The following is a 16,188-nucleotide window of genomic DNA, read 5'->3' as shown; positions in this document are numbered from 1 at the left end:
CCATCCCTAACTTTGTTGGGCTGCTTAACAGAAAAGAGGAATAATATGGAGTTTAGGCTGGCACACAAAAACTATTTGGAAAAACCTAGTTTGTAAAAAAAAAACATACGAAACTAAATTTTAACAAAATATATCATTTCAAGAAGTTATAAAAACCAAAAAAACAATCAAGGTGTCAGCGTGGGCTGTGGGCTGTCAGAGTGGGCTGTGGGCTGTCAGAGTGGGCTGTGGGCTGTCAGCGTGGGCTGTGGGCTGTCAGAGTGGGCTTACCCCCAATGCATCCACCCGTGTGACTGTCTGTGAATGTGGCATGTGCAAAAATTCCCAAAGCCCGAGATAGCTGTGACGTGTTTGTATCTAAATCAACAACTTGAAAGTGAAGCTCATTAATGCTCAGTGGCTGATGTGTCTAACGCCTGCTTTAAGGACACAAAAGAATTAATAAATTAATTAATTGAAATAAAAAACCCACAACCAATACAGCCTTTGTTCTCACAACATCATACAACTAATTGTCCCCAAAAATCAGAACAGAATTGGGGCTTTTAAATCCGCTGCCCCCTGTTTCCTGGAATAATCTGCAGAAGGATCTGAAACTGTCAGAGTTGGTTATGTTGATGGAGTTTAAGTCCATCTTTAAGGAACGAGAGAATAACTCTGTTAGTCCGTGTGATTGTTTTTAATGTCGCTCTTAACTGATCTGTTATTGTGTATTTTTCACATGTTTGTGCGGGATTTTGTATTTGTTATGTACTTATGTGGTACATGTATTTTTGATCTCTTTTGGAAATAAGATTTTTTATCTCACTGAGGTTTTTTCCTGGATAAATAAAAGACTAATAATAAAAAAGTTTTAGCTTACCTTCATGACGCATCACTGGTTCATATGAGAGAATCACTTCCTCTTGACTTCCTGTTAGGATATTTCACAAAATATAGTGCTACCTTTAGCTATCAGAATTTGTGGGCAACAAAGAAAAACCCATCAAAATACATGTAACAGTTCGAGATAACTCTGTAATAATCAACATTTTATTCATGTTTTACATTTACTGATATTTTAGTATCTTCTAGTTTACAAATGAGAACTTCAAAAAAAGTACACGGTGGTTTCAGTGATGCGTTTGTGTTGTCAGTGCTAATAATTAGCTAATTTAGGAAACTCTTAAAAACATAAAAACCTGTCTTGATTTGAATTTTAGGCACTGAAACACGCATAATTAAATACTCTCAGTATTTCGCAATAATCAAACTACTGGACATAAACACATACCCGCAACGCTGAAACATGAACTCCAAAAGCAAATGACATTTTACTGTAGAAGGCCCAAACAAACAGATGTAACCGTGGCAACCTCTAAGACTGTCATTCAAGCTGCTATGCTCATAAACGAAAACAAAAGCACCATGCAAACATGCATGAAACAATATCCACATAGTGAGGCTGGAATAACAAAGATCATGCTGGTGGAGTCGTGAGAGATCCCAGTGGTTCCTCCTTAGGCCGAATACAAGGTCATAACTGTGTCCTGCAGAACCTGCGACCCTTAACAAATCATGCAGTTCTCAGATAATGCAAACATTACAGACGTGCCAAGGTATAAATGGCACAAGCCACCGAAAGCATAAAAACTAACCCAATATATGTATAATAAGATTTCAGTAGTTTAATTTAAATATTTATCCTCTGATGCATTTTAAACGATTCTTAAAGTCTTATACAAGAAAAAGATGGTTACTTGAAATCCTTACATGACATTATACAGATATTGAACATTTTTAAACCTCTGCCACATGTCATGTTTTAGTGGACCAAGAAGCAAGATAAAGCCAACAACTGCAGCATGCAGTAATGCAGGCAGAAGAACAACCAACTTACTTAATGTCTTTGTCCCATACCCATCATCACCTATCCCCAGGATGTCCTATTGGCCGTCCACAGAGAGTCAGAGCAGAAGAAAGAGAGCAAGGAGGACAGCCACAACATAAGCAAAAGGTGGAGGAAATGAGGACAGAGGGTGCGGCCCACAGATCTGTCCTTCTCAAAACAATGAGCGGCCAGCAGGGAGAGCCAAAATACCAAATGTTGGACTGTACCTAGATGATCTCTGAAGGGAAACTGGGTCATATAATATCACCACAAAATGAACAGCAGTGATTATGAGAGCAGTGATTATCGCATTTCTGCATCAGAAAAGGACAGAAAACAAGGATGACTGCAAAGAGTCTCCGTGAGGTTCCCACACTTGGAAACACACCTGTGGTTTCCCTTCTGGCCTGACGTGTGACCTACACTGACTGCATGAAAGCACGTATGTGTCTGTGAGCTTACTTACGGTCTGAATCACTGCCATCCTGCTCACCATCTTTGTTCTTGTAGAATGGGAACTTTCGTGTAAAGATGAAATTCTTTTTACGTTTGTCAGTGAATGACTGCGAAGGGAGAGAAAGCATGGGGCAAACAGGTGTATCATTGTCATGCAGACAAAACTGTTTGCAGGAAGTAGAATGTCAAGAAGTTAAGTGTGAATCACTGCTGCGTGTTTTAAGTTGACCTAATAATATGTGAAGCTTTGAGCCGAGCTGGCCACAGATAGATGAGATCAACCAAAGACTGTCAGACAACAACAGCGATATATAAAACGACCGAGCTTCTTCTGCTGTATTCCTAAATAAATCAGTATGAGATTGCACACTTCTTGACATGCCACCCGTTTAAAATAAAAGCAAAGTGAGAGACAGTTACCCAGAACATGCCATGAAAAATAAAATATAAGAAAGAGGTTCCATAAGAACACGTAAAAACATGCAGTAATAGAAGGAAAAGATGGAATTTGAGAGGATGACAGCTGAAATAACCTGCCTGTATGATGTGTGTCTGTGGTTGTAGAATATATTGCACTTGATGCTTTGTAAATATACCACATCTGTTTCCAAAATGAAGTTGAGCTGATAATTCACAGGTGGTGCAGGTTTGACTTGTGGGAGGTAAGATTAATAAATGAAGCACATCTACAGCTGTAAGAAAGGGTTTGTGGCATTGTCAGGATTTTTGCACTGATGGTTCTTATAGAGCGCTTTTCTACTCTGAGCAGTCAAAGCACTTTACACAACTTGCCTCATTCACTCTTTTCCATGTAAGTGCTCTCTAGCTAACATTCATACTCCGATGGATGCATCGGAGATCAACTTGGGGTTATTGCCCAGGGATACTTGGCTCGCAGACTAGAGCAGGCAAGGATCGAACCACCAACCTTCTGATCAGTAGGTGACCTGACTGACCATGTGTGAAGTCAACTATACACAAAAAACTGCTTGTTTTTCATGTCAAGTAATCACTCACAGTGCCGGCTGGAAAAATGAGTAAGCCCCTGACTTCACCTAGCCAAAGACTCCTGCATGATCTACAACACTGAGCAAAGCTCTGTGGGGAGCTGAAAATGCGCAGTGTTATATTTGGAAGTTAAAAGCCTGGCAAACCTTTACAAACCTGTAAAGTATGGTGGAGACAACCCTGGGCCTGCGCACATTGTCATCACTGGATGCAACCAAAAATGAAATGTGGCAGGAGAATGTCGGGGCAGGAAGTCCATGACCTGAAGCTTAGTAGAGGTTGGCTGATTAAACAAGGGTGCAAATCAAAGCACACACGTAAAATATCAAGAGAACTGAAACAAATACAAATGAAGACGTTTTACAGAAGAAATGATCTGATGGACTTTTCCAAAGTTAAGCTTTACTTGCCTGCACTGGAAGTGATTACTTGTTTGTTCATGAAGGCATAAAAATGTTTGTCTGTGTTAACTTTGTTTGTGTGGCAAAGCAAACAGCAGGTTAAGCTTCTCATACATGTTCAGTTCTATCTGAACTAGCCTGTGGATCATCGCACTAATAGAAATTTCCACTTTGCGAGGTACTCACCCCTTTTGACTCAAACGACCCTGGCTTGGCATTGAATTTAACAGTCTTTAGACGTGCCCGCTCTTTCCTTTCCACCCTGTTGAGGAAATAACTAGTCAGCTGGTGTTATGGTTCAAAATATTGGGGATGGAGACAGGAGAAACACCACAATAACAACACTGGTCCGGCCAGGTCAAGTCAAACGATGATTTTAATGGTCACACCCGTGGGAGATGGAAACTGTATGCAGACAGCCTCAGATCTCATCACAAAAAACACATCTCCATAGTTTTGTAAAAATCAGGGTATTAGAACGCCCCTTCATGCGTAATGACAGATCAAAATAGGTTCCAGACATTAGTCACAGTTAATCGTACATCTTGTACATCTTTAATGGCTACAAACAGACATAGAACTTCTCCTTTCTATAACACCTTCCAAACATGGTAATAAACTTCAAGCCCTCAGGGTCTCTGAGGCTAATTATTGACTCTGGTCATCTGTTACCAAGTAGAGTAAAATATAGTGAGACTCCAAATGAGTTAAGGCCTCAGGCCGGACACATTCCTGAATTATATGTATTATATGTATTATATGTACTGTAAGCATGTTTGCATTTAGCCCTCTGCACTCAAAGTCAAAACCTGCAATATATCAGTCCGGACCATCACGCCGAACGAAGCTTATGACCTTCAAAAGACCAAGTGCCAACTCATCATAAGCACAATTGCAAGGTGTGTCTGAAGTTATTGAAACCACTCTTTTAACAAAAGACAAACAAATTAACAAATCTTCTAAACGCTATTCAGTTCATTTCAATCATTAATTATTAAACATGAAAGTGATGATTTATGCTTTTCACTGATTCTCTAAAAAGCCCGGAAACTGACTCAGGTATTTAATATTTCAATCAATGTTGTTTAATTAACTACCACTTTAAACTTAGCAAAAAAACACAATTGAATAAAAGACCACAAAGAATAATATGATATCAGTGGTATGTAGGCGCGTGCGGCCCTCTATGCTCGAAGCCTTTCCCCTCCATAGATCAGTCAGACATTCATGCTGACTGTAGCTTTTAACCCTTAATTAACTTGAGCACAACTCTATAATAAGCAACAAACTGCAATATGTATAAGTTGATCATGGTCACATCTGCAATGAAAGATCATATTATTCTGGTACCTGTAAGTAGAAAATCAAACTAGAGTTATAACAATCACTGTAATACAAAAGCTAATGTAAGGTCAAAAACTTCAGTATATATTTAATGCAAAGCTGGTTATATGATTCTAATGAACTAATAGTGCCCTATTAAAATAATGAAACCAGAAGAGGAAAAAACATCCCCTTTTTATTCTACACTGGTATGTATAAAGTTTAGCAACTGTGAGGAGAAGAAGGAAGTCTTAACAATTTCTACCCCATATGGAAAAGATATATATATAAATCTTACAAAGTCTGTCTTGTGTGAAACTTGTATGAAAAGCGTATAAGAGTGAAAACAGATATAAGATCCCTCGAAAAATTATATAATGAAACTTGTATGTTTTGGATACTTCCTAAAACAATATATGAAAGTAATGAGAAAGTGGCCACTTTCATGAGTAAATCATATACGTTTTACACGTACTCCTGCCCTTTCCAGTGACCACAGCTAAACATCAGCAAACATCAGGTGTGTGGTAACAGACTGCTTATTGAATTGGGTTCATTGTGTGCTTCATCCTGTCAGCCCACTTTAAATGCTTTTACTTTTCTCCAGTATTGCTGATCTTACCAGTACCTCACTCCTGATGCTTACTGAGCACCTGCAAGTACTTGAAGTTGAAAAAACCCCAGTTTTAAGCTTGTTTTAACAAAGGCTCCTTCAGGGGACAACAAATTAATAGCTGTCCAAATACAGTATCATGGCCCTGCATTTGTACACTGCTGAATGAAATTACAGGAGCACTTCAAAGCTAACAGAAAAGCTCCTAGTTGTTGCATCCACATTCACCTTGTATGAATTTAAAAAACCTACATCGCTTTGTTCTCAAGTTCAAAATAATGACTTCTGTTTTTTTTAATTCAGTTACATTTTATTTATTTAGCACCAAATCACAGCAACAGTCACCTCAAGGCGCTTTATATTGTAAGGAAAAGACCGTTAAATAACACAGAGAAATCCCAACAATCAGACGAAACACGGTGGGAGGGAAACAGCAGAACCAGGCTCAGGGCCATCTGCTGTGACAGTGGGGGGTGAGGGAAGGGAGACAAGACAAAGAGAGCCAGAGATCAAGAATCATTAATGCTTAATTATAGTTTATTAACCCATGATGAGTGAAAATGGGCGAGACAAGGAGAAATGCTTAGTGCATCATGGGAGTCCCCCAGCAGCCTATTGCAGCATAACTAAGGGCCGATTCACGGTCACCTGATCCAGGCCTAACTATATGCTTTGTCAAAAGGACCTCTAACCTTGAGGTCAAGGTCACCAAGTTTTTGGTGGACACACCAGTTGCATCACTTTCAAACTCCCGTGTCTTTGTTCTAGAGTTTTCACACTCACAAGATTTTCAGAAAATTGAGGCAGACCTTGAGGCCGAAGTCACCGAGATCCAAACTCGTGTGAGATCTTTAGTACTAACACCCACACTAGCAGTCAGGTTTGGACACGTTTAATTCTTTATGTTTCTTTGACCATTTACATCGTAGATCAGGGCTGCCCAATCCCAGTCCTTGAGAGCTACTATCCTGCAGCTTTTAGATGCATCCCTACTCCAACACAGCTGAATCAAATGGTTTGATTACCTCTTCAGCATGCCATCATGTTTGGCAAAGGCCTGATAACAAGCCATTCATTTGATTCAGCTGTGTTGGAGTAGGGATGCATCTAAAAGCTGCAGGATAGCATATAGGGGGCAACAGTAGCTCTCGAGGACTGGGATTGGGCAGCACTGTCATAGATTCTTACTGAAGGCATCGAGACTATGAATGAACACATGAGGAATTATGTAGTAAACAAAAAAGTGTGAAATAACTCAAAACATGTTTTATATTTTAGATTCCTCAAAGTCGCCCCCCTTCATGCCTGGATTGCTTTCAAGTTATAGCCACCCACAGGTGACTGTGGAGGCCGGGCTATCAGCTCACACAGCCTGGAGGTGTGTTTGGGCTCATTGTCCTGTGGCTGCAGGATGCTGTGGTAGCCATGCTGGGTCAGTTTGCCGTCAGTTTTGAATAAATCCCCAACAGCGTCACCAGCAAAGCCCCCCCCCCACACACACACACACAAACACACACACCTCCTCCTCCATGCTTCATGGTGGGAACCATGCACGTAGAGACCATCGCTCACCTTTTCTGTGTCACAAAGACACGGCAGGTGGAACCAAAGATCTCAAATGTGGACTCATCAGACCAAAGCACAGATGGTCTGATGTCCACTCCTCGTGTTTCTTGGCCCAAACAAATCTCTTCTCTTTAGTCGTGGTTTCTCAGCAGCTGTTTGACCATAAAGGCCTGATTCACACAGTCTGCTCTGAGCATGTAGAGATGTATCTGCTGCTGCTCTGTGTGGCATCTATCTGGGCTCTGATCAGAGCTGCTGTTAACTTGTGATTTCTGAGGCTGGTGACTCGGGTGAATGTATCCTCAGCAGCAGAGGAGACTCTTGGTCTTCCTTTACTGAGGCGTCCTCATGTGAGACAGTTTCATCGTAGTCTTGATGTTTTTGTGACTCCACTTGGGGACACATTCAAAGTTTTAGCAGTTTTCCAACTGACTGACCTCCAGCTCTTAAAGTAATGATGGACTGTTGTTTCTCTTTACTTAGCTGATTGGTTCTCGCCATAATATGAATTCTAGCAGTTGTCAAATAGGCCTGTCAGCTGTGCACCAACCTGACTGCTGCACAACACAACAGATGGTCCCAACGTCATTAAGAAGGCAAGAAACTCTACAGATGAACCCTGACAGGCTCACCTGTGAGGTGAACCCATGTCAGGTGACTACATCATGTAGCTCACTGAGAGAAGGGTCAATCACGACACTGGACGGAGGGAGACACAGACAGTAAACGAAGAGGGAATCAGGGCAAAGAGGAAACACCTGGGAGAGACTATCAAAGTAAAATTGGAAGTGCGAGAAACACGCACTGAGATGCAGACTGACGAAACCCAGGGCACAGAGGGAGGACAGAGAGGGCGAGAGACAAGTAGGGGAGAACACACATGTGTGAGAGAGAGACGGGGAGACGAGGATGAAACACTAGGAGGGAAACATGGACTAAAGGAGACGAGACACACAGAAGCGAGCAAACACAGACATGACTGGGGGAACATACGACATATTTGTGACACGAATCACAATTCAAACCTAAAGCGAAGAAACAAAAATCCCACATTTGACAAATGGTTTCTGCTCTTTGATAATGAAAACACCTTTTTGGCACTTTTGCTTTGTTTGCTGTATCGACGCCTTTCAGATGAATTTGATTCTGCGCCAGTGTTATTCAGGACTGGGATACGTTACGTTTTGGCTTTTGTTATCACGAAGGTCTTCAGCTCTTTGACTTCCCTGAGGGGACTATTGTTGTTGGTGATTTATAAATAAACTTGAATCAAAAACAGGCTGTTTTTGGATAATGACTAGTTTAGAAGAAACTAGTCAATAGTATGTTCACACATTAGTGTATTCACTTCTTACCGTCTCTTGCTTGGGATGACGCCCATTTCCTCGCTGTCACCATGTGGAGTAACACGGCGAGCCTGCCACCACTCATCATCGGAGGCGTTGATGACGTGCAGGATGTCCCCAAACCTGAAGCCGAGCCCTTGGCTGGGAAGACCGCTGTCCTTTGACTTTTCATAGTCAAAAAGTGCCCTATTCCACGAAAGAAGAGCAGTAATAAAATAATAATCCCTGTTTCTTTGCAGTAAGTGACTTTTATTCTAAATTAGCAAAGAGAAACTAGATGCAGGATTTCAGCAGTTATAGTTACTATAGTAAATAGTGAATGTGTTTCTGTTTCAGTCACACATCTCAAATATCTGCATAAATCTTCATCTTAGTTAGGGTCAGACATCTGTGCATGAAGACACACAAGCTTACAAAAGTAAACGACGCAAAAGCAGCTTTGCTGTTTAGCCTGGGATGTCTGACTGCAGAATGGATGTTTTTTGAATTCACCACAACCATCTAAAATCCAAAACAGACCAACCTAACATAGAGTGATCTTTTCTGATTGGTTCGCAGGGATCCTGACCCGGAGCTCATGCTGTGGTTCATCATCTGTTCCCGCAGGTCGCGGATTTTGGCCTCAAAACGTCCGTACTCTACAAGACAAGGTTAGCGTGGATCAGCACTGACAGTCTGACACCAATAAGGTCTTGAGTAATTATCTTTAATGGAATTTGCATTTAGATATTGTTTAAGGTATAACTGTCATTGTAAGGTTATGTCCGTCTGCTCTGTTTATTATCAGGCCTTTTAGTTCCCTTGGTTCCCTTGTGTGATCACTGCAGCTGTGTTACCTGCTGTTCCCTCTCTATAATCACCTCTTGTGTATATATCTTCAGCTGCCCTCATTATCCTGCATTATCAGTGTCACGCTTTGTCTCTCGCTCACTTTTATGCAGCGCTTTCATCTAAAACACACAGAAACACACACAGTATCTTGTCTGAGGACTTGATAACTAATAAACACTGATGTTGTGCCATCAGTGTTTATTAGTTATAAAGGTTCAGGAGTTAAGCTTTGGGCCAAGAAACAAGAAGAGAAGTGTACAGCAGCTGTTGCTGACTAACAGATATTCTATAACTGTCTGCACGTTCAGTCTCATGCTCAGTTTCCACTTTTTTATATTGTCTTGGTTTCTTTCTCCCTGGTGTCTACACACATCTCAAATCTGTGTGTCAGCAGTAGACAGAAAGGGAAACACCTATCTCTTTGCAGTGGGTTCTTATTAGCAGCATGCATTCATACCTGACCTACGAAAATAGAAACAAAGGCATTTATCCCATTTCAGCACATCAGCAGCAGGACAGTGTCACAAGCTGCTGTATAATACAATCAGATATATAACAATACAACCCAAAGAAATAGGAGACAGATTCTCTGGTTTCCTTTTTTACGTCTAAAAGAGGAGACGTTCCCTCCCACTGCTGCTCATAGAGCATCAGATGATTGTGGGGGTTTTGTCTGTTTCTTTGTACTGCTATAAAAAGCACTTTGAGGCAACTTTTCTTGTGATGTGGCAATATATGAAAAAAGGAATTAAAAAAATAAGACTACCTTTGAAAACATATTTGTATATTTATATATGCTGATGAGGACATGGACAGAGTTTATGCGACAGAGGAGGATGTTACAGACGGGGTGAGGCAACACCTGAAGGGAGCAAAAGAAAAAGAAGGAACGCAAGACTGTGAGTCTGACAATGTGTCAGTATGAAATCACTGTGGCTGGCTATATTGTTTTCTCACTAATACTTGACCTCTTTTTTAAATAACAGGAAAATAACTAAACTACTAACTACTAGGAGACAAACACTAAGTTTCTTTGTTTCTTGTTTTTTGTAAACATATTGTTGGCAAATTGCTCTAAATTGCTGCAAATTCTTTGGTAGCCAGCTGGCACTTAGGCTTGTTGGTCCGGAGACCCGGCAGCGCCTCACCCAAATACTCTGCCCCACAGACCCTAGCTTTTCTTCCTCCTGTTCCAGTGCAGGAGGATCCACCAGTTCTGCACTGAACATGTTGACTCACTTTGGCAACACAAAAGTGAGCCACTTACTGTCTTTCCTGTTTTAACCAGAAACATAAAAATGTTAATATTAAAGCACTAATTTATTGAACACTGTTTCATACACAGTGTTTGGTGCTCAAGCCCAGCGAGCTAAACTGTCTCTGTCATGAATCGCTGTGCGGCAGGCGGGAGTTGGACCAGGGGCGGAGCGTGGGGGTGGCTTACGGGGCTTAAGCCCGGGTTGTTTTGTCAGAAGCCCGGGGTATTTTGGAGTGTAATTTTTTCATAGTTAGATGCCTGGCTGACAACTGTATAAAACAAAAAGTACACACAATATTCGAAGCACATAGTGCACACTGTGGGAATTTACGACTGTGCGTGAATCCCCCCCTGATATTGGTATGATCCAAGCTCAGGCACTAAGAGACTGAGCGAGGGGGCGGGGCAGCTGCTGCCCGTGAGTGCGCTGTTGGAGAGACGGAGCCAGCCATACTAAGGAGAGCTTAAGTTTGACCAGGTACCAAAGCAAATCATTCGTACTGTACAAATAATGTAAATATGACGGTGCATCACGAAAGATTGATATGAAACTGATCACTTGACCAATATTACGTTACTTGCTCTTCAAGTGAATCAACAAATGGCAAAATGAAAAGCCGAACAAATGCTATTTTTTTTAGAGTCTTAGCTTACGTGTGTTTATTTCATATTTTCAGTTCTTACCCTCCCCGACTAAATCGGTTTCAGTTATGTACTGAAATATAAGAATGGACATTAGAGGCTTCTTTCAAAGAAAAAACTCAGGTAAATGTTATTTTATATATTATGCTTTGTATGTTGTTCAGTATATTTCTATGCAAAACAAGAGGAATTTCAGTACACAGCAGGATATTCACATTTGTAACCAGATATTTACATACACTTTAGGGAGAAAACATAAAACATTTTTACTGTACAACATCAATTTAGAGTAAATTTTTGTTTTAGATAAATATTGAAATATATTTTGAATTAGTTAAATTTCAGAATAAAGAGAGACAGAGCTATTTTTATCACTTTCATCAAATTTAGGAGTACATGTACACTAAATTTATTGTTAATTAATAAGAAAACTCCAGACGATTCCATTCTGAGCTGAAGAAGCTTCTGATAGGTTAGTAGAGTCCATGTGAGTAAATTGCTGGCACAGCTGTGGATGCATATAAGGCAAAACACAGAGCCTGTTTCTTTGACATGGGAAAATCAAGAGATATCAACCAAAACACCAGGAACAGAACTGTGGAGCTCCATAAGTGTGGCTCAGTTTGAATACAATTTGGTGCCATTTGCAATTAAGAAATACAGACAGTTTCTCTCTTTACTCTTAAAGTTAACAAATATGTTTTTATATTTATCAATCTAAAAAAAATAAACATTTAGTCTGATTTGATGTTACAATTAAAAAAGTGTTTTTATCTGAAGAGTAAATATCTGGTTTCAACTGTATATTTGATGATTGTCAGCACAAAGAGGGAGAGAGAGGAGAACGAGGACAGAACAGATGAACAAGAGCAGGTGAGACACACATGTTAGTCAAATGGTTGTTTACCAAAAGTATCACCGTATCATAGGTCCTCATGTATCTCGTACCTAGTGTTTCTTTTTAGGTTTGTTATTTTTCAAATTCTGTATTTATTAAGTTCTGCAGGCTTGTTTGCACAACAAGGCTGAATAATTATATAAACTTTTCTCAATCTAAATAGTGGACTTTGGTAGAATTAAAAAAATAAGTGTAGTGCAGGTCTATGATGATTTTTAGTGCTATCATCTAGTTCTGATTCTGGTTCTGTCTTGGTTAAGTCCTCAGTAGTCCTGATTTTGAACTGTTGTAGTCCTGTTTTTAATTCTGGATCAGTTCTGGGTCTGGTTGAATTGGGGTTTAGTCCTCGTGTCTTGATGCAGCCCTGACCTTGTTCTGCCTTGCTGCTTAATTAAAAAACTAGTTTAAGGTGTCCTGCACATGTGATATATATTTTTCCCTATATGAAGTCATTCTTTTTTGAACAGAGCCTATTAATCTTTCAGTCATTTCTACACCACCCCCCCCCCCCAAAAAAAAAAAAAAAAAAAAATCCCACATGCATACTACTCTTTGGGCTAAGCCCCGGGTGTTTCAAATGTCTGGCTCCGCCTCTGAGTTGGACCCAAAATGCAGGACTCACAGACTCGAGGGAATGAACTCAAAACACAGCTTTATTTGCTGGTAAAACAAACATACAAACTAAACTAAACTGGGAAGCCACAAACTAAGAACTACAGCGAGACACAGGGAGATCCACACACAGCATGAGGGACGACGTCACACCGACTCAGAGAAACACAGGGTTTAAATACACTGGGGAGTAACGAGGGGAATGAGACACAGAAGGAGGGCACAGCTGGGAGAAATCAGGACTGACGAGACAAGCAAAGCAGGACACATTCACATAAGAAACGGACCTTCAAAGTAAAACAGGAAGTATCACACAGAGACGCGAACTTGACACAGTGGAGACAGCAACTAAGAAATACAGAGACATAAACCATAAGGCAGAGGTCTAAGAACCAAAATACACAGGGAAATACTCAGCTGGGAACACAAGAGACTAGACTAGAGAGAGTAACAAAAAACCAACCATGAGAACATAATGCACAATGCAGAGTGACAGAAAACAAGAAACTCAAACATGCAAAGACACACAATTACACAGAACAGAGGGGACACAGAGAGACATGAAGGGCAAGGGATCAAAACTAGAAGCCATAGAATAAATCACACACAAGTACAATAATACGAAAATCACAAAGAACTAAAAACGCTGGGTCAGGAGACCCAGGACCGTGACAGTCTCGTGGAGACAGGAGAGGAAGCTGAAGTCGATATTAGAAAATTTGCTGAAATCATAACAACTTTTCAGAATTGTAATAAATTAGCAGAAATATTCACAGCGTTTAATCTGTAACAGATGTGTTTTTTAAGAACAAATGTCCATGGTTTGAATTATGCCTAGTTCATAATTGATCATTCTTGCTTGACGTTTGACATTTAATAAGTTTTCTTTGCGTTTAAAAAACAAATATAAAAAACAAATACATGGTTTATACTGTTGACAAAGGTGGGACTGTCTCCCATTATATCTGAGCGAGGGTAGAAGGACAGAACATCAAGCCTATTATGTTTAAAGTGTTGCAGCTACACACAGTGAATGAACACTGTGAGAACAATGAGGTAAATCAACAGAGTGTGTGCTTTGGATAAAGCACATAGAGATTACACACACACACACACACACACTGTACTGTGCATTGTAACATGAACAAGAAGTGATGCTTGTTAGAATTTATTTTTTATCTTGTATAACTCATTATTTATATTCACAATTACCTCATAATTTACACGCGTTTATATTTTACTACACAAATATGTATTATAGAATAGAGGGTTGAAAGAAACTGCCACAGCCATACAGCACAAGGCCATAGGAAAAATACTGGACAATGATAGGTGGACACACTGGCTTTAACACACCAATGGGGAGGCAGCGTCCCACCCAAGTACCTAGGCCCAACCCTGATTAGCTTCCAAGATCGGACAAGATCTTGGAAGCTAATCAGGGTGGTATGACCATGATGGAGCCTTTACTGTGTTTCACTGATGGCTGTATACACACACTGTTGTACCTCCCTCCTTACCTCTGTATATACTGATGACAACTTAAACTTTATACACATGTTTGTTTCACTTGGTGACTTCTCGTCAGCCTTAGCAGAAACGAAGACAAAATAAGACATTTCTGATGAGACTGATGAACAGCAGATAGATCCACTGAAGGAGCAGACATGTCTTTCAGGTCAGGTTTAGCTTTTTCCTCCTGTTTCTTAAGAACATGACTTTCAGATACGGTTTATCTGCTGTAGGTTATTTTTTAGACCTACTGCTTCCACATTCCTCAGTTTTTTTAAGGACACACAGTTCACTGTGCTAGGTTATACCAAGTGTTTTGGCTAATAGCTCTAAGATGTTTTAAATAAAACATCAAAGCGACTGTCTAAAAAGCGCCCAGTTGTAGATTTTAATTGGATGGAGATCAGGAATGTTTTTCGGGTCATAAACCTGGTGGAGTGGAGAAAACGTGATGATTAAATCAGTGGCTTGAAATTTAGCAAAAAATCAGTTTAAAGAAGCAGAATGCTTGTTAAATGAGAATTTATTACCTAAATACTTCAACAACCTTCAACAAAACACAGCACTTTGCAAAATATGCAATAAAATTGTTCCTCCTAATGTGGGAAACCACAAACTTGTTTCACCCACCACCTGAGGCAAAAACACAATCAGGCTGTGAAGGAGCAGAAGCTAGCAGCTGGTGATGGACTCAAATGTGATCAAATGACCCAAGCATTACCAGCTGCACTTGCTAGTTGCAATCCACACGGCAGAAAGAGCAAATGGTGGATGGAAACTACTGATGCAGTTACACGTTGGAAAAGCAAGTGGTTCACGCTCTACCCAAGATACAAGATCCCAAGGTATGAAATACAAGCACTATACAAGCATTTCTTGTTTAAGTACTTTCTGTTTACTAATTACACACACTGATTCTGTATTGTCATAAATATGATTATTATCTTGAAATGATATTTTGATATCATTTTGAGGCTATATCGCCCACGTCCACCCCAAATCACCTGTGCAGTACTCTCAATAAAAATCCTTCCAATAACCTGTTTGGGGAAGCAAATTGTTTTAGATTTCTGATCAGCTGATCAACACTTCACTGAGTCCACGTAGCTCCTAGAGAGGAATTCTGATAGAAGATAAGATTAAAAATGACACAAAAACTAAACTTAAATCTCATTAATGAGAGATAGACTTAAGTGTTTTTAAGGGGTCGCTCAGTGAGAATTTTCACATTAAATGGGAACTAAAAATACTTTGGTTCTCTTTTTCTTTATTTGTGAAACACTGTGGACGTATTCAACGTATATGCTGCCTCGGTGAATAAACTTCACAATAATATATTTTCTTGAAATGCTGTAAATTGGTTTGCAAACATCTTGTCCACACATATATTCATTCTGACTGTGTTTCATTTGCTTGTGTATGGGGGTGTTTCCAATGCAGATATTGCAATAAAGAAACATTTTTACACTACAATGAACTAATCTTTGTCTGACAAAGTGTTCAAGAGTGAAACGACTTCTGTGAGATTCTTACATTGCGTCCATTGAATATAAGTGCATAGGTGCTAATTCCGTAGGTGTCTCATAAGTTTACATACCCTGGCAGAACTTTCAGACAGTATGGATGATAACACACAACCTTTTCTTTCACTCGTTGTTGGCTGACGCCATTTATTGTCAAACTGTGGTTACTCTTTTTTTTTAACACAACACAAACTACCCAAATGACCCAGATCAAAAGTTTACATACCCTGGTGACTTGCACACAACTTGACACAAAAAGGTTAGAAAGGCTATGAAATGTCACCATCGTCACCTGTGATGTGTTTGCTTGTAATCAGTGGGTGTGTATA

General features: G+C 40.0%; 1 protein-coding gene and 1 long non-coding RNA gene across 14 annotated transcripts in view; one reads left to right on the top strand and one right to left on the bottom strand.

The window, feature by feature from the left end:
- Positions 1-16,188, bottom strand: part of LOC309715572 (disks large homolog 2-like) — a 173,592-nt gene that overhangs the window by 5,259 nt on the left and 152,145 nt on the right. For 12 of the 13 annotated variants that reach the window (XM_082548799.1, XM_082548806.1, XM_082548805.1 and 9 more), the window contains 5 exons: positions 9,107-9,221; positions 8,593-8,769; positions 3,922-3,997; positions 2,337-2,433; positions 863-913 (listed from right to left, as the gene is read on the bottom strand). In XM_082548799.1, the coding sequence (XP_082404925.1) occupies positions 863-913; positions 2,337-2,433; positions 3,922-3,997; positions 8,593-8,769; positions 9,107-9,221 (516 nt within the window). The remainder of the gene's footprint in view (positions 1-862; positions 914-2,336; positions 2,434-3,921; positions 3,998-8,592; positions 8,770-9,106; positions 9,222-16,188) is intronic. The other variant, XM_082548807.1, reaches the window with a different exon arrangement.
- Positions 10,837-12,701, top strand: LOC309715600. Its single transcript, XR_014279243.1, has 3 exons — positions 10,837-11,150; positions 11,350-11,437; positions 12,136-12,701. It is a non-coding gene; the product is annotated as an uncharacterized lncRNA (long non-coding RNA).

This window comes from Aulonocara stuartgranti (genome assembly GCF_965226115.1).
Source record: "Aulonocara stuartgranti genome assembly, chromosome: 10".
In the NCBI taxonomy this organism is placed as follows: domain Eukaryota; kingdom Metazoa; phylum Chordata; class Actinopteri; order Cichliformes; family Cichlidae; genus Aulonocara; species Aulonocara stuartgranti.
This window is presented reverse-complemented; position numbering and strand designations above follow the sequence as displayed.